At 35.8% G+C, this 12,852-nt stretch overlaps 1 protein-coding gene across 4 annotated transcripts in view; it reads left to right on the forward strand.

The window, feature by feature from the left end:
* Nucleotides 1-12,852, forward strand: part of CRACD (capping protein inhibiting regulator of actin dynamics) — a 337,455-nt gene that overhangs the window by 148,199 nt on the left and 176,404 nt on the right. For 2 of the 4 annotated variants that reach the window (XM_077136935.1, XM_077136936.1), the window contains exon 3: nt 377-460. The exons of the other annotated variants lie outside the window; for them this stretch is intronic. In XM_077136935.1, the coding sequence (XP_076993050.1) occupies nt 394-460 (67 nt within the window). In that variant the 5' untranslated portion in view covers nt 377-393. The remainder of the gene's footprint in view (nt 1-376; nt 461-12,852) is intronic. 4 annotated transcript variants of the gene reach the window in all.

Raw genomic sequence — 12,852 nt, forward strand, 5'->3', positions numbered from 1 at the left:
TAAGCTGAGACTTGTTAAATATCAAGGCTTTCTCAATCCCTTGATGCCAGAAATACAGTCAATTTCTCCCTTGGGATAGGGGTTAGCAATCTGATGGAGATTCTAACTCAGTTAATGTGCACTTTTTATAGACTGTGAAAAGCAATAATAATTTTGGCGTTATATTACAGGTATCATTTTTTGTTTTCTCCATGTCTTCTATTTTATTACATATTTTATGCATCAACATGATAAAAGATAACGTGCTTTCCTCCACTGAAGTATACAATGTAGGATGGAGCTGATAATCCAAGTGTGGGGTCTTTTTTTTTTTTTTTTTTTTCCAATTTTAGGAGCTTTGTGCTTATAGATTTACGTGCTATACTTCTTATTTCAGTAACACTTAACAAAGCCATGGCCACGGAGGAAATTAAAGTTACACAGAATGTCCATAATGAGACCCTGAGTGCTGATGTTTCAGGTATGGTACAAAGTAGCTACTTTGAATTGCAAATTAAAGAGACAAGCCATCTTTTCCCTATTGATTTTAGCCTATAAAAATATCTTGATTTACCATAAATAACTTGTACAGTAATCTCAACTGTCTGAAACATAGCAAAACACCTAGCTATAAGGAAAGCAAGCTTCTGGACGGCTATAGAGAGGTGCACAGAGCTCCTTAGAAGGCTTCTTGGGTTCTTGCTTGACCCCTAGTGATGCTTTCTCTGCATATAAGTCTATCATATTTGATTATTTGATTTCCTATCTCACAAGCAGAAGATGCAATAAATTAGAAAGGAGAAGCAATTATGAGAATCACACACACTGACTTAATAAGAAGTGACAGTTGGAAACTTAGAAGAAGGAGGAAGAAAACTTGTTTTAAATAGGCACAAAAAGGTCTTAAGGCAGAAGAGCCATTTATAGGGACAAACCACCCTGTATACTTGATTTTCCCCTCAAAACATCATTATTTCCATCTTAGTGTAGAAGTAATGGCACTGAGTCATACTACATTCTACTCAATGTATAATAAATTATAGAAAATTTTTATTCAAAATGCTCTAATTTTAAAAAATTCTGTAGGAATAACATTTAGTTAACTTCATCCCTCATCAATACCGTATAAATAAGAATCATATGTTGCCTTGAACAAACCCCCAAATATATCTATTTTTATTATTAGTGAGCAGAACATTTTGATTTTACATTCCCATTTTATATGCCAATTTATCTTCTGTTGCCTTATTTAGCAAAAATTCTTCCAGTGAACTACAGGGAGACTAGCAATGACTGGTGTTATCCCACATTTCTTGGCAGAGATAGAAAAAAAAAAATATATATATATATATATATATATATATATATATATATGCTAGTTCATTCTTATTGGCTAATTTCCTGTGTTTATATGATTTGTTTTGTTTTATTGGGAGCAGAGTTTCCCTCTCCTTAAAAAAAAAAACAGTAGCTTGAAAATAAATACCATATTTGGATGTTATATACTTTCCTCTTTAGGAAAGTAGAAATCAAAATTAGGATCAACTAGAGCTATGGAAGATGTTAGTGCTAGCACTAAGCCCCTCCCCTTCCTTCCCTCCCCACCCCCACCTCAGCAACACGCACGCTCCCCCCACTATATGACTTTATGGTATGTTTGGGGAAGCCTGACCTCAGTATAATTTTCTGTGACTCAGACAGTGAAGATTTTTACCACATCCTACTGAGGTTACAAAGTTTTTTAGACCTCCCTATTTTCCTTATTGTATAGATTGATTTTTTTTAGAAGATGTATTTTATTTCTCCTTGATTAAATGGCTGCCCTGTCTATATTATTTCTTTTGAGATCACAAATTTACTTTGCTGTGTAGTTCATCTGCACAGTCTTACAATTATTTATTGTTATTTGGGACATAAAGCAGTTGATTTCTGAAGTATCTCTTAATTAACCCCCAAATAAACCAGATTTAAATTTGGATTAAAAAATATATATATATAAAATAAACAGAAGGTACTTTCTCCTGAGGTAATTTGTGTTATCATAGGTCTTTGACATTAGAAATCGGCGCTAGCATTTTTGGGGGGTGGGGGTGGGGCGAGAAACAACCCTGTAAGATCTCATTACTACTCTCCCATAATACATTAAGATATTTCCAACCATCTTTTCCTCCAGTGGGGTAGGGATTAGGGTTTAGTATGAAAATAAGAGGAAACTTAGATTCAAAAGAAGAATTATATATGTGCTGAAATGCTTGGTACATTTGAAGAAGAAAAGCACAGAACCTTCTAAAAAAAGAGCTTTTATTCTCTATTTAAGAGCGGTGTTAATACCTATGGTGTGCCAAGCACTGTGCTGTATGTTATATCAGAACCATAGTTTTTCCTAGAATCATGACTATATATATATCTAACTTTTTATTGTATAATAAAACCTATATACAAAGCAAAGAAAGAAAAAAGCAATAATTTTCAAAGCACACTTCAACAAGTAGTTGCAGAACAGATCCCAGAGTTTGTCATGGATTACCAATCCACCATCTCAAGTTTTTCCTTCTAGCTGCTCCAAAACGCTGGAGGCTAAAAGGAATATTAATATAGTCATTTAGCAGCCATAGTCATTTGTTATATCCCATTTTCTGTTATATACCTCCTCCTCCTTTAATCCTTCTCACATTCTTTAGGGATCTTTGGGAAATGCCTGTCCTGGCATGTTTATGTTGAGAATGGGGCATCCATACTAAAGGATAACAGGATGTAATTATTTGATAATCCTGGAGAGGCTGGTCCCTCTGTGTTTCTGGATTTATCTGACCTAGATAAATTATAGGGAATTATATGTTCCAGGAAGACAAATCTAGTGCATGAAACCTTTATAGAGTCTCCGTTTGTGCCCTAGGTGTTCTTAAGAGACAACAGGACTGATGGCGATTGGGGTTTAGCAAACTGTGGCAATTAGCACTATCTAACTGAAGCTTCTATACGAGCAACTTCCAGAACAGCCTCTTGACACCATTTGATCTCTCTTGGACACTGATACCTTATTTTATTATACTTCTTTTCCCTCTTTTGGTCAAGAAGGCATTGTCAATCCCACAGTGTCAGGGCCAGACTCATCCCTGGGAGTCATGCCCCAAATTGATGACCATATATTTTTAGAACCTATTGGATAGAAAAAGAAAAACTTGTCCCTTCCCCATGTCAATATGTTAAAAAAAAAAAGAATAAAAGACTTAATACCCTTAAAATTGAAATGGAAAATAAGCAGCAGAGAAAAAATAATATATTTTTAAATGAGTATTAAAGTATTAACTTAGGGAACTAGTTTTAGTTGTGGTGGTTGGTGATTCAAATTTAGTAAACTCTGAACAGCTATAATATCACTTTGTGTTCTGTAGAAAGTTTCCTACGTTTTCATTCATCAAGTTGACTCCCTTAAAATTTATCAGCTTTCACGTGTTTATTTGTGTTTTCATGGGATCCTTCTCACCACTTCCAGGACAGATTGACATTTTGGGAGTTAGGTCAGCTCCCAAAGTTCGATGCATAACTGGCAAGACTACTCACAAAGATGGGTGACAAAAGGGAGGGAAGAAATGTAACAAAAAGTATTAGTGGCTAAGAGATTTCAAATAGAGTCGAGAGACTATTCTGGAGGCTACTTTTAGTCAAGTGTCACCTAGATGTTGCTAATTGCCATGGTGTGCCAAACTCCAACCAACAGTATTCCTGAAAACCCTAAAGCATATCCAGGGCTGTATCTGAGATTCTATAAAAGTTTAACTCACTAAGTTTGTTTTTCAGAAACCTAAAACCTTCAGGTGGTTCCTAGGCCAGATAAGTCCCGAAATCCAGAGCTACCAGGCTTTCAAGAGCATCAAGCAGTTGCATCCCCTTACCATAAGGTCAGCACCCTTTTTCAACATGAAGAAGTTAGAGTGGTCATTGCCCAAATATCCCTAAAGATTGGGAGGAGGATCAAAGGAGAGGGAGGACTTGTAACAGAGAAGATAATATTTAACACATGAGTATGACTGCTAATCATTTTATTGATATTTCTTTTTAGTCTCCAGTGTCTTAGAGCAGCTGGAAGGAAATACGTGAAATTATGGAACTGTAACCCATGCCATATTTTGAAATTTGTTCTATAAACTACTTGCTAAAATGTACTTTGAAATATATCACTTTTTTTGTGTATATATATATATATTTCACAATAAAAAATGTTTAAAACAAAGCAAAGAGGGTTGAGACCACTCCCAATTATATTGTGATAGAAAGACAATATAATTGTTTGAAGTTGGTTGCTCACTCTGACTAGCAAATCTTTGGCTATATAGAGACTTTCATTCTAGTAGCATCTTTTAAATGCCTTTAGCAGTAAATTAATTTAGATGGAAGGAACAGGCTTGGTTAGAGAGAACCTAAGATTTCTTTGTCCTTAGTTTCAAGTCTTAACAAATATTAGTGGGCTTTATACATTTCTCTCTTCAACTTTTGAAATGTCCTTCCAGAAAGGAGATTTTGTTCTCTGAGCTTCCAAGACTAGATTTCACATCACTGAAAGTTAATTTAAACTTTGGACTTTCAGCATCCCAAGTTGGGAGTCATGGCCAAACAGGCTGTAACACTCGAATATTTTATAATACTGTTGTTCCCGTTCATTTTGGGGGACTAAATATAGGTTTTGTTTTTATGTTTTCCTTCAAAGGCAAAAACATTCAGAAGTCTACTTCTGCCAAAATTCATCATAGCAAGACAACTTTACTTTTTATCTTGATGCTCACTCTGGCTTCTTTTTTAGCATCCTAGATGTAGTACTTGTTGCAAAGTCTCCCTTTCTTGAAAATAGAAAGTTGTGATAAAATAGCCAGCCCCTGCAGACCTCTCATCCATTAGATGGTAGATGATAAATGGGATTGATTTAGCTCATTCTCTGTGGCTTTTTAATTAACCTAGAACTTAACTTTTTATACGAAATTGTTCAATACAGTGACATTTTCATTAATCATCACTGGGACTGAAAAGCTGAGCTAAAATGGAAAGAGAAGGAATGGGTATAAGATGGATGGGTATCTTTAGCCATGTCCTGATAACTCTCTCTGCCAATATTAACACTGTTAATTCTAATGTGCAAAGTGGATGCATAGATCATTCTACTAAGGGGTCTGTAAGTTGCCCTAGAATAACCATAACCCCCATTTTTCTTTCATATGTGGCACTCGCTTCGCTGATAATTTAGAAAGCCGCCGAATGTGCATCAGATTCATGCCCAGGAACAAGGGGTTGGAAAGAGGCTTGTCATGCTATATCTTTTTATACATTCTACTGCTTATCAGAATTATTAACATGGAATTAATGGGAAATTAACAAAAAGTGCAATGTAGTATTTTCACTTTTAAAGTTTACGTTTTAAAAAATAACAGCTTTGTTGAGATAAAACTCACATATCATAAAATTCACCTTTTCAAATGTACAATGAAGTGTTTTTAGCATACTCACAGAATTGTGCTACCGTTACCACTAAATTAGAATTAAAATGTACTTTTGAAGAATGAAATTAAAGTATCATTTAGAGAGCTTAAAGAAAATAAGAAAAACACTCATCCCCTAAATTCACCATTCTAACCAAACTCTTCTCTCTCTTTTTTTTTTATTTTGCTAATTGTTTTATAACCACAGCAACTAGTACAGAGACTGCTCTGTACAGAACAGCCCAGTAAAGGCTCAGAGAGCAAGGGGAAATCCCTTAGAATTTCTGTCACCTTGGTATTTGGAGTTTAAGGCTACAGTCCTTGTTTTTGGATGGATCGCTGGGTCAGTGGCACAGTCCAGGTTTCAACAAGCTTTAAACAGAGGAGCTGCCACTTGACCTGTTTAGAAGTAGATGAAGTGCTTGGTTTCATGAATCACATGACCACTGAAGTTCCTCCCTGTGACTCAGTTGCCGGCTGGGGTTGTACTTCGCGTCAAACTCCTCAATATGGGAGCCCCTGTCCTTCTCTGCATTTCTCCAGGGCCTGAGTGGCTCACTCCTATTGCATCTCCCTTGCTGCATTCACTGATCACAGCCTCTGCCGGGCAGTTGGGAATTGGGATGTGGGCGGCACCTCCAAAGTAGCTCCATGCACACATGCATACCTCTTGTCATTTGTTTGTGTGCATTTGATTTTAGTTTTTTGTGTTTTTGTTAACATCAAGATATTTTTACGTAGAGTGATGAGAATGTCCTATGTAATTACTTTGCATATTTGTGAAAGTTGATGGCTGTGTCTCTTTAAAGCTGCTCCTGGTGTGATGAGGTGTGCTGTGATTTTTATTGCTCTGTGTACACATGAAATTATTCAAGAGAAGAAAATAACTTCATGGCTGTGTCTGCTGTGGTGTGATGCTTCCCGTTAAACCATCCCTTTGTGTTTGAGCTTTCCAGATCAGTGTTAAACAAGCTTTAGGTTTTGATCATTATCAAAATTAGTAGCTGCCAGGTGTCTTTTATTCCTGCATACTAGGATGTGAAAAAAATAAAAGGTTAAATGAACAAATAAAGCAGGTAGGTCTGTGCATGATGCTGTCTACTAAAATGAAGGACATGTCGGCACTGGCATTGTGACGGAGTCATCTCAACTAGCATCAATATGGGGAGAATGGAGGTGAGTGTATAAGAGTGAACAACACACCAAAACAGTCTGTAAGCACAGACAATGGACGTGAGCACATCTACAGAAGGAGTCCTCCAAATGGCTGAAAAATATGCAAAGATACTCAGGGGAATGTGAATGAAAACATTTTTCAGGAGTCAGTTTAGGACAAAAATTTTAAATTGATAATGGTAAGTGCAATAAAGAATGTGAGAAATGGGTCCTCACACACTGTGAGAGTGTAACTGATCAACCTTTTTGAAGCTAATTTGATAACATTTAATAAGATTTACAATTTCTATCCTCTTTAATTGAAGAATGCTACTCAAGGGTTTTGTAGAAGTAATAGTGTTTTATATAAATATACATGTACAGAGATATTCATTGAGGCTATAGATTTGCAACAGCAAAAAATTGAAAACAACCTGCTGCTCAGGATACAGAGTATTTTAAAAGAATGAGATACCCATATATGTGCTGCTCAGTTCAGATGTTCATTATATAGTTTTATATAAAATAACTAGAAATATAATGAATCCCCCACTTTTCTAACTTTTCATTTTTGGACTTACAGGATAGTTGCAAAAATAATACAAACCTCATACAAATAGCTCCAACATACCCCCACTCTCCCACATATACCGATATACCAATTTTAACATTTTCCCACCTTTTTTCTTGTTCTTTCTTTATCTATCTACCATCAATCATCTACTCATCTATCTCTCTATTTTCTGAACATTTGAGAGCAAGTCGCACACATCATACTTCTTGAACACATAATACTTCCATTTGTATTTCCTATGAACAAGGATATTCCACTTATGTAATCACTATAAGTGCAGTTATCAAGTTCAAGAAATATAACATTGATATAAAGATTATAGTTTATATTCCATTTTTTATGTCCAACAACGTGCTTTGTGCCTTTTGTCTTCCATTCTTAGATCCCATCCAGTACCATTATTGCATTTGATTGTAATTATCTCTTTAGTCTCTCTTTCTTTTTATTTTGAATTGTGGAAGCATACATTCAACACAAATCTTCCCATTGTAACCCCTCCCAAAAGCATACTATTTAATGGAATAGTCACATTCACAGTGTTGTAGTACCCTCACCACCATCCAGTACTAAAATGTCCCTTTCACCCCAGACTCCTTATACTCATGGTAACTTCTCATTACCCATGCCCCCACCCCTGGTACCCTGTACTCTACTTTCTGTCTCTATATGATTTTGCATATTCTCTAGTATTTTCTTTGCAATGTTCATGGGCTTAAATTTAACATCCTAAATCTATAACAATCTCCTTTGCTTTGATACCAGTTTATCTTCAATAACATACATGAACTATGTTTTATACCCCTCCATCCCCCCACCTTTGTGTAATTATTGTCAGAAATAGCATATTTATACATTATGAGCCCCATACCACTGATTTATCATTCTGTTTTATACATTTGCCTTTTGACCCTATAAGATGTTAAAAATTGGAGTTACAAATAAAAAATATTATATTTACCAATGTATTACCTTTACTGGAGATCTTTATTTCTTCATGTGACTTCCGTTAATTCTCGTGTCCTTTCCTTTCAACCCGTATAACTCTCGTGATGATAAGTCCCTCAACTTTTGTTTATATGTGAATGCCTCAATCCCTCCATGATTTTTGAAAGATGGTTTTGTTGCTATAAAATTCTTGGTTGCCAAATTTTTGCTTTCAACACTTTAAATATATCTTCCCACTGCCTTCTTGCCTCTGTGGTTTCTGATGAGAAATTGGTATTTAATCTCCCTTGTATGTGATGCATTGCTTGCAGTTTTCAGAATTCTCTCTTTATCTTTGGCATTTGACAGCTTGATTATAATATGTCATAGTATGTGTCTGTTCGGGTTTATCCTGTTTGGAGTTCACTGAGCATCTTGGATGTGTATATTCATGGCTTTCATTAAGTTTGCAAAGTTTTCAGCTATTATTTATTTGAACATTCCCTCTGCATCTTTATCTCTTTCTTTTCCTTCTTGGACCCTCGCAATGCATGTATTCGTATGCTTGATCGGGTCCCATAGGTTCCTCAGGCTTTGCTCACTTTTCTTCATTCATTCTTCCTTAGACTGGATGATTTAAATGGTCTTATCTTCAAGGTCTCTAATTCTTTCCTCTGCCAGTTCCAATTGCTGTCAGACTCCTCTAGGGAAGTTTTAATTGGATTGCTGTGATCGTCACTCTGTTTGGTTCCTTTTCATAATATGCAATTTGTGTTCATCTATTGTTTTCCTGATTTCCTGTAGTTTTTTGTCCATATTTTCTTTTAGTTTATTGAGCTTATTGAAGATTTTTTTTTTTGTATGCTGTATGGCAGGAGTCACATTTCATTCTTTTTCCATGTGAGTATCCCATTATTGTAGCACCATTTGTTGAATTTTTGTTTGTTTTTTCTCTGTGTTTTCTTATTTGCTTGTTTTTCGAACGTGTGTATGCCAGGAATTGAACCTAGGTATCCTGCATGGCAGGCAGGAATTATGCCACTGAACTACCCTTGCACCCCCAAGATCAATTTTTTTTTAATGCAGTTTTATTCAGATGTATTCACACAGCATACAAACCATCCAAAGCATACCTCACTGGCTCACAGTATCATCACATAGTTATGCATACATCCCCATGATCAATTTTAGAACAATTTCATTACTCAAGAAAAGAAACAAAAAGAAAAAGGAAACCCTTATTGTCCCATACTCCTTATACCCCCTAATACTGACCCATAATATTAGTATGGTACATTTGTTACTGTTGATGAATGAGTATTAAAATATTACTGATAACTATAGTCCATAGTTTTCAATAGGTACATTTTTCCTACATACTCTTCTATTATTAACTCCTTGTAATAGTCTCATACATTTGCCCTAGTTCATGAAAGAACTTTCTTTATATTTGTATGGTTAATCACATACGTTGTCTACCACGAGATTCACTGTGTTATGCATCTCATGTTTCACCTCCAACTTTCCGCCCAGTGACATGCATTATTCTAAACTTCCCCTTTCAACCACACTCACACACATTCAACACTTAGAGATTCTCACAATAACATGCTACCATCACCTCTGTCCATTCCAAATGTTTAAGTTCATCCTAGTTAAACATTCTGCACATATTAAGCAGCTGCTTCCCATTCTTTAGCCTCATTCTGTATCCTGGTAATCTATATTTTGTATCTATGAGTTTACATATAACAATTAGTTCATATCAGTGAGATCATACAGTATTTGTCCTTTTATGTTTGACTTATTTCATGTAACATAACGTCCTCACAGTTCATCCATGTTGTGTTGTTGGATACTTCAGGACTTCATTCCTTTTCACTGCTGAATAATATTCCATCATATATATATATATATATATATACACACCACATTTTGTCTGTCCATTCATCTGTTGATGGACACTTGGGTTGTTTTCCATTTTTTTGGCAATTGTTAATAATGCTGCTATGAACAACAGTGTGCAAATGTCTTTTCATGTCCCTGCTTTAAGATCTTCTGGGTATATTCTGAATAGTGGGATTGCCAGGTTATAAGGCAACTCCATACTTAGCTTCCTGAGGAACTGCCAAACCATCCTCCACAGTGGCCATACCATTTTAAATTCCCATCAACAGTGAATAAGTACTCCAATTTCTCCACATCCTTTCCAACATTTGTAGTTTCTTGTTTGTTTAACAGTGGCCATTCTCGTAGGTCTGAAATGATATCTCATTGTGGTTTTAATTTGAATTTCCCTAATAGCTAGTGAAGCTGAGCATCTTTTCATGTGCTTTTTAGCCATCTGTACTTCTTTGGAAAAATGTCTATTCATGACTTTTGCCCATTTTTTAGTTGGAATTTTTGTCTTTTTATTGGTGAATTGTGGCATTTCTTTATATACACTGGATATCACACCCTTATCAGATATGTGATTTTCAAATATTTTCTCCCACTGAGTTAGTGGCCTTTTCACCCTTTTGACAAAGTCATTAGAAGTGATGAAATATTCAGTTATGAGAAGGTCCCATTTATCTATTTTTTCCTTGGTTGCTTGTGGTTTGGATGTAAAATCTAAGATACTACTGCCTATCACTAGATTTTCGAGATGTTTCCCTAAATTTTCTTCTAGGAGTTTTATGGTACTAATTCCTATATTTAAGTTTCTGATCAATATTGAGTTAATTTTTGAATAGGGTATGAGATATGGGTCCTCTTTCATTCTTTTGGTAATGGATATCTAGTCCTCCCAATACCATTTATTGAAGAGGTTGTTCTAATCCAGCTGAGTGGACTTGGGAGCCTTTTCAAAATTCAATTGAAAAAAAAAGATTCAATTGACCATAGATTGGAGGGTCCATCCCTGAGCTGTCAATTTGATTCCATTGAGCAGTATGTCTATTGTTATGCTAGTACCGTGCTGTTTTGACCAATAAGGCTTTATAATATGCTTTAAAGTCAGGAAGTGTGATACCTCACACTTCAGTCTTCTTTTTCAAGATGTTTTTGGCTGTTTGATAAAATTCGTAATTTCCTTCCCATTTCTGCAGTCTGTGGGAATTTCGGTTGGTTTGCCTTGAATCGATGGATCAATTTAGGTAGAATTGACATCAAACAACATTTAGCCTTTCAACCCATGAACATGAATGTCTTTCTATTTACTCAGGTCTTCTTTGATTTCTTCTAGCAATGTTTTATAGTTTTCTGTGTACAAGTTCCTTTACATCCTTGGTTAGGTTTATTCCTAGATATTTGATTCTTTTAGATGCTATTGTAAATGGAATTTTTTTCTTGATTACCTCCTCATATAACTCATTACTAGTGTATAGAAACATCGAGTTTTGCATATTGATCTTGTATCCTGCCACTTTGCCGAACTTATTTATTAGCTCCAGTAGCTTTGCTATTATTTTTTCTGGATTTTCTAAATATAGGATCATGTCATCTGCAAATAGTGACAATTTTACTTCCTCCTTTCCAGTTTGGATGACTTTTCTTTCTTTTTCTTGCCTAAATTGCTCTAGCTAGAACTTCTAGTATAATAGTGAATAGTAGTGGTGATGGTGGGCATCTTTGTCCTGTTCCCAATCTTAGAGGGAAAGCTTTCAGTCTCTCACTGTTGAGTATGATGTTAACAGTATATTTTTCATATATACCCTTTATTATGTTGAGGAAATTTTCTTCAGTTCCTAACTTCTGAAGTGTTTTTATCTTGAGAGGATGTTGAATGTTGTCAAATGCCTTTCTGCATCAATTGGAATGATCATATAGTTTTTCCCTTTTATTTTGTTAATGTGTAATTTTCTTGTGTTGAACCACCCTTGCATACCTGGAATAAAACCCATTTGGTCATTATGGTTGTTAGATTCAGTTGTCAACTTGGCCAGGTAAAGGTGCTTAGTTCTGTTGCTGTGGACATGAGTCAATGATATGTGAACCTCATCTGTTGCTCATTACATCTGCGATCAGCTAGGAGGCATACCTGCTGCAATGAATGATGTTTGATTTAATTGGTTGGTGCTTTAAATGAGAGAGGTCAACGTACCAAGCAGCTCAGCATACCTCATCTCAGCACTCACAACTCAGCCCAGACCTTTGGAGATGCAGAAAGAAAACACGCTGAGGAAAGCTGTTGGAACTCAGAGGCCTGGAGAGAAGGCCAGCAGAGATCACCCTGAGCCTTCCCACGTAAGAAAGAACCTCAGATGAAACTTATCTGCCTTTCCTCTGAAGAACTAATGAAACAAATCCCCTTTTATTAAAAACCAATCCATCTCTGGTGTGTTGCATTCTGGCAGCTTGCAAACTAGAACAGTCATGGTGTATAATTCTTTTAATATGCTGTTGGATTCTATTTCCAAGTATTTTGTTGAGGATATTTTCATCTGTACTCATTAGAGAGAGCTGCCTGAAGTTTTCTTTTCTTGTAATCTTTATTTTATTTTTTGGCTTTTACAAAGGGGATTTATTAGGTTACAAATTTACAATTCTAAAGCCATAACAACATCCAAATTAAGGCATCAAGAAGGGCCAATAGTGACTAGGGTTTCTCTGTCACATGGGAAGGCACATGGTGACATCTGTTTGCCCTTCTCTCTTGAATTGGTTTCTAAACGGCTCTCTCAGCTCCTGTGGGTTCCTTCTGGGTTCTCCTGGGGCATTTTCTTCTCTAAGTATCTGTAGGTCCTCTCTTAGATTCTCCCGGGCAAA

The sequence above is a fragment of the Tamandua tetradactyla genome, chromosome 19 (genome assembly GCF_023851605.1).
Source record: "Tamandua tetradactyla isolate mTamTet1 chromosome 19, mTamTet1.pri, whole genome shotgun sequence".
NCBI classification, from domain to species: Eukaryota; Metazoa; Chordata; class Mammalia; order Pilosa; family Myrmecophagidae; genus Tamandua; species Tamandua tetradactyla.